The 23,076-nt window shown below is 45.2% G+C and overlaps 1 protein-coding gene across 1 annotated transcript in view; it reads right to left on the bottom strand.

Annotated features, from left to right (window-relative positions):
- Positions 1 to 11,493: 11,493 nt before the first annotated feature.
- LOC8051568 (grpE protein homolog 1, mitochondrial) overlaps positions 11,494 to 23,076 on the bottom strand; it is a 31,771-nt gene continuing 20,188 nt past the window's right edge. The window contains exon 3 of the mRNA XM_029984181.3: positions 11,494 to 12,821. Within this exon, the coding sequence (XP_029840041.2) occupies positions 12,393 to 12,821 (429 nt within the window). The 3' untranslated portion in view covers positions 11,494 to 12,392. The remainder of the gene's footprint in view (positions 12,822 to 23,076) is intronic.

The raw sequence follows: 23,076 nt of genomic DNA, 5'->3' as shown, positions 1-23,076 counted from the left end.
ATTGTCCTACAAATATGAGCAGCCCATCCCTTGTCTAATGCCCTGTTTTAGGGCCCTTCAAGGTACTAATAAATAAATAAATAAGAACGTTTTCCGCTTTTTTCCTGCCAAACAAGAACACGCTTTCCCAGGTCGGTTGACGCTCCTGCATCTTTACTTTTCCTAGGGGCAGGATATCAGGCGAGAGAGAACGGTTTAAAGCAATATTTGGTGAAAGTCAGGTCTCTCGTGGCGTAAAAAAAAAAAAAAAAAAATTCTCACCTATTGGCTTTTTTTTTTCTGAGTATTTTTTTCCAGCAAAAAATTTGATAATGCCCTTTATAGTATCATTCACTTAATCACTCTACACTCTGCGGTCGCAAACGTTTACGAGTCGTCTCGACAAACATTTACATCCGGATATCGGCACGCGCAGCCGACCCGCAATCCGTCAAATCTGAATCACTTTTATCCACATCCGCCAGTTGACTGCGGATATCCGCGCATAATCCGCGGGTAGTACGCGGATATGCAGGACTACTTATCAGAAAAGAGATACTGCAGAGGAGAATGCGGGAGAGGCGGGCTGAGAGAATGACTTGGGGATGCTACGGGGCATGGTGTCATGCCCCCTCCGGGAATTTTTAGCCTCCTCGATAAAACCCTTGAGCACGGAATTGTGGTAATCGCGGCGCCCGACTCCTCACGGAGACGTTTTCACGAGACGTCTTCGCTCTATATCAGTATCTTTCATAACTCCCATATCCTCAAGACCCAAATCTTCAGATACCGACGATGATCCTGAGCCAAGTATTTGCACCGCCATTTCCCTAATAATAATAATAATAATCATAATAATAATAACACAAGGACGTTGGAGACATTTAGAGCTTACACTTGCTTCAGGGTGACACTACAAACTATTTTGCTTATAAAAAAAAAAAGGGTTACTATCAGATTAACCTGAGACTGGAGCATGGAAGAGAAAATTCAAAGTGGTACAGGTAGAAAAAAGAGGACAGAATCCAAAGTGGAAAAGACAGAAAAAAAGGTGTCCCCCATTTTTCTCTTTTCGCCACTATGGATTTCCTGTTTTGTGTACCAGTTTCAGTCCTCGCCTGCAATAACAGGGGGGTAAAGGTGGGTGAGGAGGAGTGGCAAATCCCGTGCGGCGACATCCTGGGTCCCGAGTGAAAGATCGCGAAAGAGAGGGACAGAACACGAGAGAAAGAAACCAATGTTGCCAGCTGTAGGACGACAGTCGCAATGGTAATCGCGAAGACTGAAAACTCTCAGCAATATAAACAGTGATAATTTAGCGTTGTAAACTGAATTCTGAGCTATTCTAACGCTTATAAAAAGCAGTATACTCATTACGCTGCATTAACTTCCCTTCTGTTGAAATCTCGGAAATCTGGTGGTTGCTCGGTTTCGTATTCCTGGGGCGCGCCCACTCGCGCCCCGTCCTTGAGGACGGTTATCTGGTTTAGTTTAGCGTTGATGCGAGACCGTACATCTGCGCGCTATGCAAAAAGAAAGCTTCGAAAGGAACGCGAATATCTTTCCACCGGTAAGTTCGTGGATTGTTGAAGTTCATGAAACTGCACTGATGATATAATTATATTCGCGAAATCGAAGGCAGTTGGTAACAATGTGTGGGACCCCGAGGGTCTGCCTGCGTGCTCCGCCGCTTGCGGCATTCAGAATGCATGGGAAAATGGCGGACCTTTTCCTCTAGAATTAGTATGTACGATCTCTACGTGCAATAAGGAGTGTCACTCGTTCCACCCATAAAGCCCGACCACGAGTGTGACTCGTTTTTCGTTTTGGCGCTTGTTTAGTGCGCTCTCCGACAGATGGCAGCACCGCCCTTGTTGCTCCACTTACCTTTAGTTGTTTGCTCGTTTGTGTTGCTGTTTGATGAAATAAAAGCGCTCCATTGAGCCTAAAAACAAAAGCGCACGCTGGGTAAGCGTTTGCGCCAAAACAACAAGGCTTAGATGCGGAGGTCCGCTTTAGCCGACGAAGAGATCCAAACACTTCTTTTTGAAAGGGAATGCTCAGGCATAACGTGACGACAAATCTTGCAACCTTTCTGATTACTCGGAATCAAATAGTTCGATGAACAGTGATGAAAACGATATGAATCGTTTTCATCACTCCCATCAGGGTGGCTCTCCACCTTACTGAATGTTTTGAGTGCTATCACACTGTGAAGGACTACTGAAGAGGACCAAGATCAGAAGTCCTGATTTATAGCAAGATACCACACCTGGAAGTCAAGGAAAGGCTTTCGTCTTATTTTGATGCAAATTGCCTGTTTAAAATTAAGTTTTGCTGTATGTTCCCTGAAGCAAAAATATGAGTAGGCAAAGAACTAATGTCTTCGAGGCAAACTTCCAACAGCTTGCCTGCACACTAATAGCGAGTTCGTTTCACACGCACTGGCACCGTTCGAGTTCTCTCCCAGAATGCATCGCACTCGCAGAGTGTTGCACGGAGAATGGACTTCTTCCAAAACCGACGCGCCCCATCGCGGCGAACTACCACGCAGTGCACTCTGGGAACTAGTTGGCCGCTCAGTTTCGGTTTCGACTGAGCAGCTTCATCTCATGCTATCACGCCGCGACCGAAGGCGCTGCTTGCGTTTTCGATTATCTGACTTTTCACGAACGTACAATACACTCATTCTCGAGCGATACAAAACGAAGACCGGGGCACTTTTCTTGGTTCCCGAAACACCGGATATTATGAGTGCGTATGCAACCGTAGTAAGACGTGGCTTAGTCACCTCACCCCACGAGTGCATCTTTCAGTTCAATTTCAATAATACCGTCTATAATACCAGTGAACAACAACTGAAATTTGTTCATCTGGAGCCTTTCACCTATTTTGTTTGCCAAACGTCCGCTTCTTGTTACTTCATTGGGCAAAAAGCAAGCCGCATTCTCACAGGAGTATCAAAGTTGAGCCCAGCGTCGACGCATGAACTTTTAAGGAAACGCAATAAATTCGACCTCTCAACTGCACAAAAGTTACTATGATGTCTTCCTCGTGTCATCATGTATCTCCCACTAAAATTTTATGGTGATAGAAGATTAAGTTTTCGCAAACGCTGAGATCGGCGAGCTACGACGGAGGCCCTAACAAGCGTCCCCTACTCCTCGCTAAGCCTTTTTGGACGAGCTTTTACTAACGCCCAAGATCTGTGCCTGAACAGTGTGTCTGAAATTATCTCGACGTACTCAGGCAGGAAGAAAGCAAACACATAACAAATATTATGGCCATTAGCAACTGTCAAACGCGCTTTGAATAATTTCGTTCGTTTGGCGCACCGCATAGAGGTTCATGCCCGTCCGGCGCACTCCCGGCGAACGGTGCGAAATTCTTCACAAAAGTGCTCGACTTTTGCTTTCTTAAAACGGTTTGTATGTGCGAATGTGCCTAAATGATTGCAGGATAACTTTATGCGCACACGCCATGTTGAACATTAGAGGAATGCCAAGCGGGTGGGGACCTCACTTCGTGCAATGCTGCGGGTCAGTACAGATAAGAGATAAGAAGTGTGTTAAAATTGAGCTTTTCAATGACGCCTCCGTGTTTTACCTCGCGTACTCAGGCGTATTAAGGAAAACAGTAATTGCAAAAAGTGATATTTCGTCTATGGACGCACGAAACAAACAAACTTTCTGATCAACAACACTAAAGTAAAGGCCCGAGCTCGATGCATGCATACTTATTGGTTGCTACCGCTTGTTGATTCGTACACAAGCAAGCTCCCCGAGCTTCGCAGCGTCGAGATTCCCAGCACTGGCTCGTCCACATAGCTCGATTGGAACGCTAACAGAAAGGCTCAAGTACAAAAATACAACAAGCATGAGTTAAGACAAGCTATACGTCTCGGGCTTGTCTAAAGCTTCGAGGTCTGGTCATTTAGGTTAGTTTAGAGACCACAAATGACGCTCTCGGGACCAGAAAACATGAGATAACGGCCGTTAATAGCCCACGCTCTGTGTATAATCTCTTGTCGACGCGTCGATCGAAACCGAAACCGTGCCACCCTCCTCCCTGGCTGGCCAACTAGTTCCCAGAGTGCAACGCGCGCCGTGTTGCATGTAGGGCTTTATGGAAGTAGTCTATTGGACTCAAACGAACTCGCCAAATGCACCCAGTACAGAAGACTAATGCTGCCGCCATCTATGTTGTAGAAAAGGTACCGACCTCAAACCGAAACTAGCGCCTTTCTGTTCGGAGTGACGGGTGGGGATGCGAGAGTGCAGTCACTACCAACGTTTATCTACAAACGTTGAACGCTGCAACCTGTAGTTTATAGTTGCGATAACTTCAAGCAGCTCGGCTGCCGTAGAGATAGTTACCGACGGCGTAAATTTCCGCACCCAGCTGTCTACAGAGCAGCTGGTTGCAATCTTTCAAATCTTATAACCGTTTACACTGAAGAAAACTGATGATGCTGTCCGAGCAGAAGCTTGATCCGTTTGAGCATGGTATTATGCGTAAACCACTGAAAGGGTACGGCTTAAAACTAGTCTGTTGGAATATCCAGCAAAACTTTTCGTGGGACTTTTGATATCGATCGTCATTACAGGTGGATCAGATATTAGCCTTGGTGAGGACGCGGAGAACGAGAGCTTCCTCGAACAAAATACGACGGGGCAAGTTAGCTGACGTAGGTAAATGTTAAACATGATGATGTTGCCCAAGCCTCGGGTAAAGTCACTATGTTTAGCTTTCTCTGATGCTTATTAGGCAGTCAGAGGATTCTGCTGGGGGAGTTTTGTCGACAAGTGTTCAATTTTTCACCCGCACACGGATGGTGATAAACATCTCGGAAGCCGGTGATGAGTTGGTTCTGAGCATTTCTTTACACACTGGTATATTTCAGCGTCTGTACGGCAACAGAGCGACTTAAAACCTGCAAATAAAGCACGGGATGTCAATTGCTTCCTTGATGAAATAGCAGACACTCGCAATTCAAGCTCGGGTTTGATTCCGTTGCCCGCGGGACGCGATTTCTATCAGAAAATCTACTTTTTTTTTTTTTTCCTTTCGGTTCCGCGCACTAGATCAGTGGTTCCGCTACACATCGTAGCAGACGAACCCTCGTCGACTGCTCCCGCCCCTCGCCGGGCTCGCCGGAGCGAGGCATGACGGGATATCATTTTGGCGCACGCCCGATTTTCTCGGTGCAGCGGGTGCATGCACGCGTGGGGTGCCGCCGCTGAAACGAACTCGTAGAGTGCAACCACTCGTGGAGTGCCTGCCGAAACGAACTCGCTTTACGCCGCGAGTGGGCACGCCTGGACACGAGTGCCGTGAAACGAACTCGCTATAACCATCTTTTCTAAGGTGGCAGGAACCACCTCAGAAAATGCGGTCATTTTTTTAACTATTCAAACAAAATGCATTTTCTGACTACCCGGACTTCAGTCTTCACGGTATGCTACTTATTTCCTCGAAATTCAAGATAGCAATTGAAAAACCCGTAAATGAGGATGATGCCGAAACCAACATTCAAATTTCCGCGCGCTCTCCAGTTGTGTGACGTCACAAATGGTAGACTTTCAGGTCGCGCAGGTAGTCTTAAACAGAGTATGTCGAGTGTTTTTTGCATCCTTCTTAGTGAATCAGCTACCAAGCATTCTTTTTACACTGCCAAAAGTCTTGTAATCAGTTGGGAACATGTCCGACTGCCCACTTCATACCATTTCCGTTGTCACACTTTAATGTTGCCAGTAGGGGCTCCCGGTTTGAGAAACAAGTTGAAAACGAAATCAGAACTATCAATAACTTCGCAAAATGCTTTTCTTTAAACACAGTACTGGGGAACTGGTACAGCTGTGTCTATCGGTGTGTTGAGCCAATTTTGAGGCAAATAAGAGACCATGAAAAAATCGCCGGGTACTACAAGAATACTACAAGGAAATTTCGGCGCTTACTTTTTAAGGAGCAGTATCACATCGTACATATCACACCGCACAGATCAATATCTTGTTAAAAAAGACACGAAAAGGAATTTTAAAACAAATAGCAAAAAGCACCTGCTGGGTGTCGCTAAAGCATCCTTTGTAACGCCCGTCTAGGAACCTTGACAGGTAGTGACGATAACTGTCTCTGTGGGTAGCGCCATTTTGGGAGCGAGAGAGGAAAGAGGAAACGGCTACCGGCGCTTTCCCCCTTGCTGGTTGTGTAGAAAGAGTGAAAGTCCCGGATGAGAGGCTTGGCCGGTGTTGGGTGTATGCAGTGCCTGAACTTCGTTAGTGCCTTCTTCTCTGTTTCAAACTCCCAAACCTAATCAGAGCCATGGTCTTCAATGGCGACTGTCCGCCGGTCATCGGGACACCATTGCTCGGTCACAAGGTGCACGAATAACTACAGAAAGCGTCGCATACTGTCCGAGGACCAATGTAGCTTGCATGAAATCCGGCAAGGCGAGTGCGGCTGCAATGTTTTTAAGCTCCATCACTTTCCGCATGACTGAAAATGATGAACCAATTATCTATTTTTGCTTGCAATGGGCCTATTTCACCGTAGCCGTTTTAGTAATCAACAAACAATACACCGACACGGGAACCTCAATTAACTTTTGTAAACACCCGGAGCTGCTACATATCGTTTTGCTGCGCTGCTTTTATCTTGCGTGTCCGTGTTCTTATATTTCCTTGTGGAGGAATGACGAAGACGTTCTAGATGTACTTATATCGAACCGCAGCCTCAAAGCAGCCATGAAATATTAAACTAATTGATGCAGTATATTTTGAGTTCCCTCCGATTTCTATCGCTGGCACGTTCGCTCCCGCTGTTCCCCCCGTCGCCGCACTGGCGGATTCCATGACTCGAACAAAAAAACGTGCATAGTGGGTTTGAAAACGCAGATCGCAACACACGAGACTACCCTGCAGCAACTATCCAGCGCTTCAAAGCACCCAAAGCGGCACTCCAAGCAGCGCTTTTGCCGGCTTTCTGATATCGCGCTGGAGATTGCGATTCAGGAAAAACGATGGAACTAACTTTTCAACAAATTTCAGCCTCACCCGGCGGCGGAACTGAGCTTTCAACTAAGTGTTGTAGATGATAAAATCGAGTCAGTCACCACTGCAAATTATCAATATTAAGATAAATTCAGTTACAAAATTTTACAAGATGAAACAGCAATTATCACGAGAAAACTCGCATGCACCTTGCGAGTGTATAGTTCGTCGGCGGTACAGCGTTGGGTGCGCGCTCCATTCACAAAATCTTCCGAGCACAGTCGAGAAAATGGCGTTGAGGAAACGTCTTTCGGTTTATGGACGCAATCCACTGCCGCCACAGACCGGGGTTATGTGGAAAGCGATGAAGTCTAAAGACATTGCAGCTGCTCTCGCCTTGCCGGATTCTATGCAAGTTACATAAGTCCTCGAACAGTATTCGACGCTTTTTGTCGTTATTCGTGCATCCTATGACCGAGCAATGGTGTCTCGATGACCGGGGGACTGTCGCCATTGAAGCCCGTGGCCCTAATTAAGTTTGCGAGTTTATAACAGAAAAGGAAGCGCGAACGAAGTTTAAGCACTGCAGACACCCCAACACCGGCCAAGCCTCTCATCCCCGGGACTTCCACTCTTTCTACACACCCAGCAAGGGGCAAAGCGCCGGTAGTCCTTTCCCCTTTTCTCTCTCGCCCTCTTTCAGTCTTTGAACCTGACGTCATCCCGACAGCTCTACGGCCAGCACAAGAGGGGAGGGAGGAACTCCCCACACAACAGCGGCCCTAAGCTGGACGCTTGGCGAAAACGACGGCGAGAAATCTGGCGGCCGCGATTGGCCAATGCCACACTTGACCTTGGCGCCGGCCAATCATAGCCGCCGAATTTCTGGCCGACTTTTCCGCCAAGTGTCCAGATTAGGGCCCCAGGAGTCTTTTGTGACCCAGACGTCGCTATTCTCCCTCTACAAGATGGTAGACCGATTAACCCGTCATTCAAAATTCAAACAAAAGCAACTTTGCAGTTAGTTGCGGTGGCCCGATCACTGGCGTGCTTCGACCGCTTCGGTGGCTAGGGCATCCTGACGACGTCAGCCTCGCCGCAGCTCTGCTCATCCCGAGGCAAACTATGTCAGGATTGTGCCGGATGTGATGTGCTCTTTTCTGGCTGCTCGCCAAGCACTTGCCAGAGGGTCATTTATAACAAAAAATAATCAGGCTCAAAATACAAACGTGCAATTGTCATTTACGGGTATTGTGGATAATATTCATACTATTTCTGAACACGACAGATACATTTCAAATTTCGTTGAAGTATCCCTTTAAACATCGCGCCCTGCAGAAGAGGAACCACGTTTTGTACACTTGTGAAAGCATCAATAAAAAATATAAAAAAAAGGAATTCAATATGTGTGGAAATAATTACTTTTGACACATTGCGACTTACGAGTAACTTTGGTGCCAAAAAGCACCAGGGTTACACTCGACCTTATTTTGCTGGAGACATAATTAGTGAACATATTTAGTATAATGCTGGAATGAAGACCTAGAATGCAATATTCAATGGAGGAAGTGAATTACTCTTTGATACGAGACATGCCTACTTTCGTTTAGTAATCTCTCGTCAGTAAGATCATAAAGCCTGGCGCGTCGCGAGAAAAGACGGCCGTCGTAAATGGGAAAGGAGGGGCGAGGAAACGGGAGCGGAGAGAACCTTGTCTGCTAGCGCCACAAAAGAGCGAGCGGCCAAACGCAGAAACAATCTTTTTTTTTTTCTCTCTCTCTTTTCTTGTCGCTATCGTGGAGAGGAGAAACTTAACGTCCACCCTTTCCCGTTTCTCCCTGCGCCCTTTCGAATCGCCGCGCCCGTTTCTCCCGGAGTACGAAAACGACGGTGATGAAAACACAAAAACAAGCGTGGTTCGGGGAGCGGCCGCTCATGACCCAAGCGCTCGCTGTCTAGGTCTGCCCTTTCTGCTCTGCGCTACCATATTGGTCACCGTTCGGCGCGCTCCTCCTCTCCTTTTTCCTGCGGCCGCGCGCCCTATTGCTCCGTCGTCGATGTGCCAGGCTTTCTTCGTATAGAGGAGGCTATGGTAAGATGCAAATAGAGCGGATGACAAAGGTTTGACAAGAGCAAACTGAAACTAAAGATTTAATCGGCGAACTTGTGCCACAAACAAAAGAAAGAATGAGCGTCGAGAAAGCAGCAGCGAGCATTGATGGCGGCAGCAGCAGGCGACGATGTGTCAGCGTGACCGCTGGCTAGCACAAGAGAGCGAGTCGGCAAGGCCACGTTCAGCTCCTTATCTGGTCAGCTCCTTATCTACCACACTCGGTATTTCGAATATTCAATCTAGAATGTTCGGGAGTGAGCTATTGTAAAATTTGACTCGGCAAGGTCACGTTGGCCCATCTTCACACTCGGCAAGAGTAGACTCGAATCTCCTAGAAGTGCTTCCCATGAAACCATATTTACACTTTCTATCTGCTTCCAAACCACATTCATAGATTACATTATTTTATCCGCATCCGAGGGTCTTATGCCTAGATCCGAAGTGCCTGCACATGTATTCAGAAAGGAGTTATGATTCAAGTGCCCTAACACTCTTTTGAAGGTCACACGTCTAGCTCCTTCAGCTTGCACAATATTGCATGAAAACATTGAAGCTGAGCTAAGAGACAGTAGCTGCCATCAGAGGCATTATGAAAACCAAACCAACAGCTAAGCACTAACATGGCAGAGAGTGCAGTCCGAGAGGCTGGCAAAAGGACAACCTGAAAACTGCCTGCCCTTCCACCTGGGACAACAAAGTTCTCGGAGCGCTGCAATCGATAACTTATGGCAATTAAATTATCTATGTAGACGGGCCATTCATGTTTCTTGGCGAGCCAAATTACATTTGCTTCAGACGAGGTGCCTTTTCGTCACAATACCAGTCATCAGCAACTGCAGCATTGCACACCCTGAAGTTTCCTATCTCCACTCAGCCCATATACATATACAATCTGATATTAGCAAACTTTTATCAACTTCTATCTACATTCAATTTCACTACAGACACCCATGGTTCATGAAATGTCTAAGTACATCTCCCATCACAAAAGCTGGTACACACTTAGAGGACCTAAAACAGAAGTACCTAAACGTCCCAACTTCAAATACAAAATTCCTCCATGGTCCCTTATGCAGTATCTTTTTTCTTCCTTAGCAAATGGCACTAAAGAGATAAGGAAACTCAAGAAATTCATGACTGCTCAACTTGATATGAATACATTAAGCCAAGAGGTTTGCAGAAGTTCCACAGGAAACTCGGGGAAACATGCTGTGTTGCTCTATCTGGGTGGTGCAAAGTCATTTTTGTTCTTGAAAGTTCCCCCTATGTAATGTGCAAAAGGGCCTTTGTGTAAATAAATAAATGCAGAGCTACCACTGACCAATTTAAAAAGGGAGAGGTGTAGAAGGTTGTGCTGAAAACAAGCAAGCTCTTACTCAATCTATTGATGTTTGTGAAATGTAGCTGGTCTGATCCCATTTTCCTCATAAAAATGCTATTCTAGAAATTTTTCTAGTAAGCAAGATTTTGTGGAGTAATACACATTGTGCTAAAAAGAATTTCTAATTAAAGCCAAATCAATAAAAATAATTTCAAGATAATATTATAAAATATATGCTCACCACCATGGCAAGTAAATAATTTGTTCATGAATATGAGGTGTGAAAATATTCAGAGACTCGTTTTGGAGCGTAAAAAGAGAGGGCAGCACAATGATGCGCATGCAGCTGTCGAAGGCTTTGTGTGTCATCATGCCAAAGGGCATGGTTCTGTGAACACTTGGATCTGTGTTACACGAGTTTTTGTGACCATGTGTACGAACACATTGGTGATTTCAGCATGGACTACAACCAGAGCAAAGTGCAAACATCAATTCTGCATCTAACTTGGCAAATCTGGAAGATAAACGTCGAAATGAGTCGGGAAGCTTGTGGCGGAAAAGCAATGAATTGTGCAAGGTGACTTGAGTGGCGTTCATGCTTCAAGAATGGCAGAACATCACTGGAAGACGAGAAGAGGTAGGGGAAGGTCACACAACTTTTCTACATCTTCCAGTGATGCTCTACCATTCTTGAAGGGTGCCCGCCACTCGAAACACCTCGCACAATTCATTGCTTTATCATCATAAGCCTGCACTCATTTTAAGGTTTCTGTTCCAGATTTGCCAAGTTCGACACAGAAGTGATGTTCGCTCTTTGCTCTCGTTGAAGTCCATGCTGCAATTGCCGACGCGCTCGTACGCGTGGCCACAAAAACTCTTGTAGAGCAGCTCCAAATGCTCCCAGAATGATGCCCTTTGGCATAATGACATAAACGTCCCTGCAATCGATAGCTGCACACACATCACCATGCTGCCCTCTCTTTTTACTACAAAGCTAGTCTCTGAACCTTTTGATCATATCTCATATATGCAAGGAAATGCTTTCAAGCCATTACATGGCATTCAGAAAGAAAGACAAAATAGAGGGTTAGTAACAAAGCAATTAAATTTTATTATTAATGTGCTGTGCAACCAAAGTCGAAGTTCATATGCTACTTGTATGCATAACCGGGGGCCGGTTTCAGTCCCTAGAAAGACCACCCCATGGGGTGCCATGCTACACGCAGTCAAAACCTTCTGGACGCGACACTCATGCCGAAATCAAGCTATGCCGTGACGCAGGCCACCCCTCTTTTCCCTCACATGTGTCGGTTGGAATGAAAAAGTCAAATTTATCTAGAACGTAGAAAAAAACTTTCCAACAGTATCCGGCCACAAGCCTGTCGTTACTGTAAAATACCAAGAATGCACCCACCTCGCAAAAAGTGCCCACCCCTTCCATTTCGAACATCTTTTATATAAGCAAATGACCATGTCAAGCACCCATCCCAACAAACGCCTGAACACACAGAGCTAACCAACGTGCTCCTCCACTCCAGCTGCCTGTCCGTGAAGCCGGTGCTAAGTGGTGCAGCTTCATGCGCATGCACCGGTGCAAAGCATGACACGAGAGCGCTCGCACGAAGTGGACATGACAATAGTGGCACGGCTGCTTATTGTAATTAAAGGTTCTGCCAGATCCCTATACTGCTCCTATAATGTTCCGTTAGATGAAGCAAAGGCCTACCCTACCATGGGCCCCTTCTTTTACGCTGTCAAACCTAACAGGCGCCCACCCCATTTTTTTTGTCATAATCTCCAACTTTCGGGTAGGCACTTACTTGGTATTTTACAGGTAGACCTTTCTAAAATTGTGCAAAGATAGTTTTGGAGAACTTTCCTAAAACAACACTACGATCTGTGCTGATCACTCGTTCCCCTAAAAAAAAAACAAAAAAAAACTACTTATGACAGAGAAACAATGATGATCTAAACCAGAAAGCAAACGCCGTCAGGTTCGCTCCACCACGCCCACCATGGCTGGGCGGATTGTGCGGTCCTGAAGTTTGTAGCCTATCTTGGAGACCACTGCCACCGTGCCAGGTGGCTTGGTGGCATCTTGGTGCACGAATACTGCCTGGTGCTCATTTGGGTTAAACTTGAGGCCGATTGGGTTGAGCTGAGTGAGCCCATGACGTCGAAACACCGTCTGCATCTGCGCCTGAGTCATCTTGAGTCCCGTGAACAAACTGTGCAGGTGTGGGTTGTCTGGAACAATGGCCTCCTCAGGCACGCTTGATAGGGCGCTGTCCAGCACATCTGCCACATCCAACAGGTCTTTGCAGAACTTCTGAATGCCAAAGACCCGAGCCTCTTCCACCTGTTTCAGCATCCGCATCCGGAGGTTCTCGCTGTCCGCCAGCGACCGCTTGTACTTGTCCTGTCAGGGTGTGAAGCAGACATCAGCTGGCCAGTCACAACTTGCAACATGTATGTTTTAATAACTACTTTACTTGAATCTATGCAGCAGATGCCATTCCTTTCCAACAATACAAACATGTCGGTGCACTACAACAGTAGTTCTCAACCACTGATGTTTCGCGGACCTCTTGTGGATCGGCGGAGATGATGGAGTACCCCGTTCGTGGCAAGGGGAAGAGGAAGGTATAGGTTAATTATGATAATGATTTAATAAATGGATATATCTAAGGGCTAGTTTGAAGTAGAATTTTCTAATTGACATACAGACGAGAAAACTCACCCAAAAATTGAAACGTTTGATCTCAATCTAAAAAGAAATACAACTTTTATTGCCGGGCTTAACTGATGAGGCAGGGCTTTGCGGACCCCTAGAATGCCGTCGCGGACCCCGAAAGGTCAGCGGGCCCCTATTTGAGAACCACTGCACTACAGTATTAAAAATCCCAAAAGAAACAAGAAAGCAGTCGCACTGCCTTCTACCTGTGAAACTAAGAGCTCAGATCAGATCTTGATCGCATTCAGTAGGAACACCCATAGAGTGATGTCTCATTAATATGGACACCTCCGTTCCCCAAAAAATCGTCCATAATGTGAGTTGTCCATAAAGTATCAAGGTCAAGATTCCAAATAATAAACAAATGCATAGCCACGAAAGGTACTGTTTATTTTTTGCGACACCTCCTTCAGAGTGTCGTAAATTACTTTTAAGCACAAAGGTACATGACCCATGAATGTCTAAGTTTGTCATCCACAGCTATGACGCGCATGGGGAAAGAAGGAGGAGTAAACCCTTTGGCCGGAAAATCCCAAAAATATAACCATTCTTCGGTTCCCGGGTCTTGTATCTTTCTCAGGAAGGGTAACCAATAGCAGACAATATTGAAGTGCTCAGTGTACTGCAACCCGAAAACTTCACTTTTAGGTTCTTGTTTTTTCGTTCGTGGACCATTTTTAGAAAATTTATTTTCACAATAACAATACGAAAATGCATGTATTCACCAAGTTCATTCCCGAACTGACTGTCCATAGTCCAGACTGTGGGTTTCTATATTAAAGAGGCACAATTTTGGGGGCTGGATTGGTCCCCGAAAATTTTGTCTACATGCAGGGTGTCCATATTAATGGGGTTCACATTAATGATACATGATTGTATTTAAACCGAAAACCTCACAACATGCAATATAATTTGTCTCCTTAGCAGCAAAGCTCCACAACCTGTACAGCCGAAGAACAGTCAATAGAAAAAGACTTCAGCAACCAATATGCTGTAAAAAGCTTGGGTTTTGCAAGACTCACTTTGCACTTATCATGCATTCCAAAATTGTAAAGTAAAGAATCACTATAAAGTCAACTAGACTTTGAGTAACAGTTTGAAAAACTGTAATTAAAGACAAAATTTAAAAGCATAGTAGAACATTAGTCCCCCAGCATACTTAAGCAGACACACAAGCAAAAACTTGCCTCACATCAAATTCTTTTCTCTCCCGACTTAGCATTAAATCTGCTTGCTCCCGACTCTAAAAGGGACATAGATACTTAACAGCAAGAGTGAGCTTAAGAAAGATCTAAATATTAACTATGCCTGAGAGAACAATTACAGCTACCTGCCAATGTTTTGCCTTCCAATTTGTCTTTCTGCAAGTCTCCTCACCAAGACTGCTATTAAGCACCTCCAACTCAGTCTACAACATCTCTGGTATTTTCCCAAGCAAGCAGAGCAGTGTTTACACAGGGTGTTTCAACTAATTTGTGACAAAACCAAAAAAAAAAATTGACCGCATCTCCACGTGGTGAATGATGTTGATTAAGCCAAGCTCTGGTGGTGCTTGTCTGCGTAGACGCTGAGCCACAGCATGCCGAGCCTTTCGTTCGTTCTCATCCATGTCAGAAAGAGAATATGTGGTATGGAACGTGGTTATGTACGCATTTGAGCATTTGACCGCAGCGCCCTCTCGTCTATAAACGTTGAGCCAATGCATGCAAAGTTTAATGCAATTATATATGTATTTGACCGCAGCGCCCTCTCCTGTATTTATTTATTTATTTATTGTACTTTTCCGGTGCCCCTAAACAGCCCATAGGCCTACATAAGGGTGCACCGTTGACACCTACATGCAGTTTTGCATAAAAAAGATGCACGCAAACGCATACATAATTTGAACAAACAAAAACGTGAAATATAAATGTAAATGAGAAAAGTGGATAAAGTTGAAAACAACACTGTTTGCCAAAAAGACTGATACAAGAGGGCGTCACATTATAAAAGCACTAGCAGAGACCGCAAACTAAAACTTTCCCGCAAAAAGATGTCTACTTCGAGCGTGTTTGCGACATTTGACATTTTAAAATTATACTGGATACGCTCCATGGGTCTTAAGCTTTTTGGATCAGAGGAACCGAAAACACGATGGGAGCGAAGAGACCTGCCAGGTACAGCAATGAGTACGGATGAGGTTAGCTTGGGGCAATCTATGAAACCGTGAAGACATTTGTGTAAAAATAAAAAGTCTCGTGCCTGCCTCCTTTCGGAGAGGCAATGCAGGTTTAAAATCTTCAACAATCGCTCATGGCTGAAATAAATTCGCCTGTTAAAATAACGATCGTAAAGTAGTCGAACAAACTTCTTCTGTACATTTTCAAGTTCATTCGAGTTTGTCTGGTTTAAACGATTCCAAACAACGCTAGAGAAATCCAGTTTAGACAGGATGAGGGATCAGTACAAATGCAAAAAGCAAGAATATCCTCTAAAGTTTCGAGTCATTCTGGTAATTGCGCCCAAAGTACGGTAACATGTATTGCTCAAGTATGCCACATGATCAGAGAATTTAAATTCACTGTCCAAGAAAACTCCTAGATCACGTACAACTGAGACGCGCTCAATCGAGCACTTGTTCAAAGTGTAGTCAAAGGTGTTAAAGAAATGTTTTCTCGAAAAAGATATGACTTTTGTTTTAGCAGGGTTGAGAACCAACTTGTTGTCCTTGCACCAGTCTGCCAATGCTGTAATATCTTGCTGTAGTTTATTGCACTCAGAAATGTCCACAATAGCTCGGAAAAGCTTAACGTCATCGGCAAATTGTAACATTTCCGAGTGATTTATGCATGAGCAAATATCGTTCACGAAGATGTTGAAAAGCAGAGGCGATAGGCTAGAACCCTGCGGGACTCCCGATTTGGAGAGGTACGCGGTTGATTGTGCACCACCGTATGAAACAGAATTCCATCTGTCATGCAGATAGCTCTGAATCCATTCGCAAAGTGGTAAGGAGAAACCATAGGACGCCAGTTTCTTAACTAGCAGTGAATGGCTCACTAGGTCAAATGCTTTTTTAAAATCAAAGTAAATTGCGTCGACCTGCTGCTTCGACCCTAGTTTGGCACCCACAAATTCCGTAAACGCTATTAAGTTTGTTTCCACAGAACGATTTGGCATAAAACCATGTTGTTGCACGTTTATACGTCTGGAAAAAAAATGCATGATATGACAATGCATGGCCTTTTCGAACACCTTGGCAAACGAACAGATCAGTGAAATTGGACGATAATTAGTGACAGTTAGTGCCGACCCATCTTTGAATATTGGCACAACTAGAGAGTACTTCCATGCAGTTGGAAAAAGCCTATCTTTCAACGACCGATTAAATACAAAAGTTAAAATCGGAGCTAACACGTCACCGCACCCTTTCACTATAAACAAAGGAATTCCGTCGGCTCCAGCCGATTTCTTAGGTGGTAACGCCCGAATCGCCGCAAAAACGTCGTCAATGCTGAGCTCGGGAATTGATAAGTATGCGTTTTCCTGGTCTGGCAGTGTGCATGTTTGAGACGTATTTCCCGTGGAATCAAAAACACCAGAAAAGAAATCTGCAAACGCTTGACAGACGTCGCTCGGACTGCTGATATGTTCCGAACCGTTAGATAGTGTTATCTTCTGTGCCGTTTTCTTTTTATTCGAGAAGTTCCTGGTATACTTCCAAAGACTTTGCGGGTTTTGCTTTAGGCTTGATTCAACACTTTGAGTGTGGCTTCGGAGGTCCCGACGATAAAGACGCTTCGCTAAAGCTCGCTCCGACTTGAACTTTTCGTACCAGAACAGATTATTAGTCAGCTTGTAATGTCTGTGATAACGTAGCTTTTTCCTCATTGTATGTTTCAATTCGTGGGAAAACCAAAAAGGGTAGTGATTTGTGACACCATGTACGTAAGCCGGAATGAACATCTTCATAGCTGATGTCACTAGGTCTGTAAGCATTAGTACTTGTTTATCTACTTCATCTTTACCTGATGTAATGACTGACCAATCTGTGTTCGCAAGAAACTCGTAAAGCTCCAGGTAATTCCCCTTTGCATAAGAAAAAGCAGTCGCTTGCGGACATGCTGTACCTTGGTTATCAGCTATACTCAAATCTACTTCAAACGGGACATGCCAGGTGTCAACAGGGACAAGTGGGGCGCTAGCTTGTTGTAGTATACATTCGTTATCATTTGTAAGGAACAAATCCAACACGTTGCCTTTGTAGTTCACAAGAAAATTTTTTTGGTATAGTTCCAAGTAGTTCACGAGCTGAGATAAATCATTCGCTTTTCTTCGCACCTCTGAGTTGGACGAGTTTATGATACCAGTGTCCCAATTCACACCAGGCAGGTTAAAATCGCCCGTAATAAAAACACGGTATTTTGCGAAGTCTATCATGCTCAAAGCGTGATTAATACAAGAACTAAAGGTGGAAAAGTCGCATTGCGGAGGGAAATAGTAATTCCCCAGAAGAATATTCTGTTGTCCGTGAAGATTAATTTCGATCCACACTGATTCCTTGTAAATTTCCATATCAGGTCTGCGATAGGATTCTAAATTGCTTCGGACTGCTATCAGAGCACCGCCCCCGTGAATTTGATTGCACATTTCGTAATCTCTGTCCCCACGATAGACTGAAAACTGAGACGGAAAATACTCGGTACTAGGAATATCCTCCCGCAACCATGTCTCAGTTATACAGTATATATCATATTCAGAAGCGATACAATTTTCCATGAACTTCGCAGCCTTTCCACGTATGCTACGTGTATTCTGGTAATACAAAGATAGTTTGCGTGCATTATTCATCGACGTTCCTGGGTTGGTTGCCCGTTTGGTCAAAACGCATGCTGTCCTTTAGCGGACCGTAAAACGGACGGAATAGACAACCCTCAGGCCACAGTTCAGCGTCGCTGATGACGTCCAACTTATCATCGTCTACAGCAATGTGGAAGGATGAATAATTGTCAAACTTACTTCGCAGCCTGGTGCACACAAAGCAGGTGACCTCAGTAACTGACGCCAACAGTTCACAAACATTTTCAGACGATGTATCCGGGTGAAGGCGTGTTACAAACAGAGACTTCCGCGGGCGACGAGCACTTGAGATGCTCGACGACTTGCATTTGCCGGCTCTCATGGTGCTCTTCTTCCGTCTAACCTCTTGGAATCCATCGTTGGCTTCATCTGTCGTAGCATTGTTGATGTCGCTCTGTCGGCCCTTCTTGTTGTGGGATGTAGTATTGGCACTGGGATTCGAAGCCGTCATCGTACCGCTTCCTTGCGTCGCGGTGCGTTGCGCAGTGCTGGCCAACTTGCCCGGTTCTGCCGATTTTTGCAGAGCGCCGGCGAACGTAGCCCGTTGTTTCTCAGGTGGGGTCACGGTGGGGGGATTTTCGAGCACAGCACGAAGTTGATTCACGGCGTCCAACGTCTCGCTCGCCTTGGCTCGTAGCTCTCCATTTTGATCTCGGAGCGCAGCAATCACTTGCCCCTGAGTCGACACCACCGCTGACAGCTTGTCTACTCTTGCGAGCAGCAATTCCACGAGGCCGAGAAGCTTGTTCTCGGTGTCCGCGTTGTAAGCCACCGTTGCTACCGCTGGTTCCTTGGCGCCAACTTCTTTCGTAGAAGGGGGCGTGTCGCTTATCGATATTCGCCGCCGAGTGCAAGTTTTGCATTTATATTTGCTCCGTCCGCTTGCCATAAGCACATCGTAATCTTCCGCGTTTACGTTGATACATTTACAATGAAACCGTTGGCCACAGTCGCCGCAGCACTCGAGATACTGCTGCCTGCCGAAGATTTTCCCGGAGCAGTCGGCACACACGTCCTCCGCATTCGCCATCTTGGCGTATAGACGTTGAGCGGCTACATGCAACGTCTCATCCATGACATCCCCAGCTCTTGAGTTACTACCACATCTCAGAGCCCCCTACTCGTCCCACAGTCGTGGCCGAGTGGTTAAGGCGATGGACAAGAAATCCATTGGGGTCTCCCCGCACAGGTTCGAATCCTGTCAACATCGCAAACATTCTTTTCTAATTTTTTTTTTTTTTTTTTTGCTTTAGACGAGCACGTGAGCACGTGAGCTCACGAGCACGAGCACGAGTGCCAGCAAGATCGATGTGAGCACGGACGCCGGACAGACAAGGCTAGACCCTAAGGAGCTTCGCCCCTAAAGAGAAAAAGCTGGTGCTTGCTACGCATGCAGGGGTAGAACGGCTGCGCCATTTGCGCCAGACGCATTTGTCTGCGCCATCCTGCGCCATGTTGCAGAAACTGCGCCACAGCCAACACCTCGCGCCATTATGCACCAAATCTCCAAACATGCGCCAAAAAAATTGTATTTTGTTTTGGTTTTTGTTTTGGTTTCGGTTTCTATTGACTCGATTGGCAACAATGAGCACGTTTAGCTTATTGGCCTTGCAATTCTTTGTTCTGTTTATTCTCCCTGTGTATCCCGAGTAAGAAGCGCGCGAAAAAACTCGGGGGTCGGATTCCAAGCGCTACACCACCTGCGACTGGATTGTTATTCTTCAACCATAAGCGGTTAATCAAGTCGGCCAAGGTGAGGTCGAATCATTAAACGTTAGATTGCCTGAGGCTCTGCGGCCCGGGATCCGGATGTCAGCCAGTTGAAAACAAATGAGCGAAATATTATTTTTAGTACTTCACCGTTAGAAGTTGGAACCACATTCCCGCAAGATAAATCGTGATTTGATAGAAGTGAAACGTGGTCCGATCCGAAACCTTGCCGGCCAGCAGCTCTCATGCGAGTAGTAGATCTGCTCGGCGTACTCTAACCATGCTCCTGCTTATCACCTCGAATAAAATAACTCCGTTAATCGTCGTCTCCTGCTTCAATATTGAGTTGCACAATAGGATAGACTCGAAATTTGTTGCGCTGTTCCTCCGCACAACTGCATGTCTATTGCTTACGCAAATCATGTGGTTCGCACATATAATTACTATGTCGAGCACGTGTGGGTTATGCGATAAGCTGTGCTGGTTTGCATTTTGAGCAGCTGAAAGCCACTCAAAAAATATCAAGGACACTATCTTCAGAAACATATGGTACTTGCTTTTTGATTATCATTAAGGCTCACAAAGTTTCAAGTTTTTGCATCTGTTACACTGTTATCCCATCTACCTAGGTCCTAACCACTCATGTTCATCTGTGCTGCTAAGCACAATTAAAATTGCTCCCGTGCTTGCCTAAGACACAAGCTGAAGTGCAATGAAAACAGATCTGAGCTGCTCCTAGCCTGCTTCAGAATGTAGTTTTAGCTGCGCCAAACCCGCTCCAAAACAGCTGTTTCAGCTGCTTCCTTGGCTGCTCCCAAGTAAATTTCATGAGTTCCACCACTGCGCATGGTAAACCAATGCAGTATTGTTCACAGTCCTGTTGAGCAAGTCCAGATATTTTTTTGCAATGTGCCAAACTGGCTAATTAGCACAGATTAAATAGCAAACTTTTTAATAAGAAATTTGCGCGCAAACAATCCGATACAAAAGTTAAAGAGCACATTAAAAAGCATCCCATCGTGTCGTTCCCATAAAGGTAGACTGTGTGTCTCATTGTTTCGAGCTTTAAAAAAAGCTAAACAATTTTGCGCAAGATTTAAGAACAATTCTATGCAACTACCTGCTAGTGCTTTGCAATGTTAGTTCCCTAGTCACGTGGGATTTTTTAAAAATCTCGAGTGCTTTGTTCAAAACTTGACAATGTTTGACCCATTAAGGAATACTGCAACGAAATTCTTGTGCCTATTTTATTACCTAAATGTCAACCATATTATGGCCACACCATGAAGACATCAATTTTTTGCTCAAAAAGACAAAAAAGGAACAAAGCAAATGCTGTTACGTCACTATGAACTCAAAGCAGCGATGCTCTGTTGAAGTACGGTGGCAAGCTGCGTGAGCGCGAGCCCTGTCGAACCTGATTTCCCTTCTCTCCCGGCCTATCCAACTCCTGCGGGAAGGGGATACTACCACGGCCAGGTTGTAACGCATTGACAACACCAAGTGGCGGAGCTCATAACCACACCAGCCCCCAAGCAGCTTTGTTCGCGCTGGGCCAGTTGACGTGACGTCTCCCGTGATGCATTGCGCTCTCCAATGGCTATCTTGGAGTGCTAGCTGGAATCAGTCCTTTGGAACGAAGAATATAGGCATCCAATCAAACTACAAGCGTGTGATTGTCATTAGCAGATAGAGTAGATCATGTTTAACTTATTTCTCAATGTGAAAGTTATAATCTAAGTTTCAATTCAGTATCTTTCCTATGAAAATGACATAATAGCATGTTTCTCAACACACCCTACAACTTTTGTATTGGCAGGTTTCCACACAAATTAATATTTAGAAAGTTAGCTAATTAATTTGCATTAACAGCCAGTTTGATATAATGCAAAAAAATTTCTTGACTTGCTCAAAAAGGACTGTGAGCAATAGTGCATTGGTTTAACACAAGCTTTTTTTCTGGTATATAGAGAGCGCTCGGCGCATGCTCGCCGAGCATTCTGCTCGCCGAGCAGCTTCAACCAATCCATCGAAAAGCGGCGGAGCGCGTCGAGCGGTCTGGAGAACTTCTCTATGTTGCCTTTTTCGGAGGAGTTTGATTTGAAGTCACTCGCAACATTTCAGTTGCACAGCACTGCGCAGCTATAAAATCGCATCTGGAAAGGTGCGATGCAGTCGGCACAGCATACTGGCCTGTGCCATCGCATCCATCTTAATGACAGCCGCGGCCCCACAGGCAGCGGCGCACATGACCACGCCCGGTAATCACGCCTAGTTTGGAATTAGTGCTGCTAGCTGGCGCGGCATCGGTGAGAAGACCTTTTAGTCATCTTCAAAAAATACTCTCTGTATTTGAGCCTTTGTAGAAATGCAAGTGAGCATCGGTACACATATCAGATTAAGGGTTTTATCCAAAATATCTGTATATTTCTGCTGTATTCACCAACAGAATAAAAAGAGCGAAGCGTCTCTTCCCGATGCCTGGCCACGAGCATATGCTCGTTGCTTTCAGTCATACTTTGGCCACGCATGCACGCTTAAGGCTCAGGAGACACTGAAGCTTTATTAAAAGTAGAAAGCTTGTGCTGGAGGTGGACCACCTGAAGGATCTTTGACCTTCCAATCCTATCAGGGACTTTCGAAGCATGCGACAAGACGGTGGCAACATGGTGCAGCTCCTACCAGAAGCACCTGGAGCACATATTGTGGGTGGGAGCCGGAGAGAGCACGCATTGCATCAATTGTAGTTTCTAATCAATGTCAGCTTACTGGAGCATCGCACTACACCAAATGTTTGGCACCATAGTCGGTAGTAACTTGCTTTACGCTAAAGATGGAAAACGAAAGCACTGATCCCCTCCAAGCAGAGGCAAAAAAAAGCCACAAATCATCTCATTCCCAGCAGGCCCACTCGATCCACAAGCGAGCAAAGAGCAATTTCATAAAATGAGGAGCGAAAGATACTTGTGATAGATTTTACCTGTCACCGACACTGGTGAATGTCGTTCCGTAGCATTTTCCTCAAACATCCAACCCACGGTAAGTCGCCATATTGAAAATGACGTGTACATGTACTTTCTGTGGTCTGTGCAACATATACTTTTTCAATCAACGTATTTGCAGCTTCTTGGAGGCAACGAAAACTGAGGTTCATATTCTTTTCTATTTTTAATATTAAATGTGTCTTAGATAACTCATGACTTTGAATATATTTGGTACACATAGTTTGAACACCATTTGACCATGGAAATGAGAGTGAGTGCGACTGAAACCGGCAAATTCTAGACAGGCTGTTTACAGGCAGAAAGAAAACGAATTTCGAGCCACAAATTCTCTTCTGGGTAGTTGGGCTCTTATAAGTCATGTTCAAATCAAAACCTCGGTAAGCATA

Source organism: Ixodes scapularis, unplaced genomic scaffold (genome assembly GCF_016920785.2).
Source record: "Ixodes scapularis isolate PalLabHiFi unplaced genomic scaffold, ASM1692078v2 PGA_scaffold9__187_contigs__length_104089568, whole genome shotgun sequence".
Classification (NCBI taxonomy): domain Eukaryota; kingdom Metazoa; phylum Arthropoda; class Arachnida; order Ixodida; family Ixodidae; genus Ixodes; species Ixodes scapularis.
Note: the sequence above shows the minus strand (reverse complement) of the source record. Positions and strands in the feature narration are given on the sequence as shown.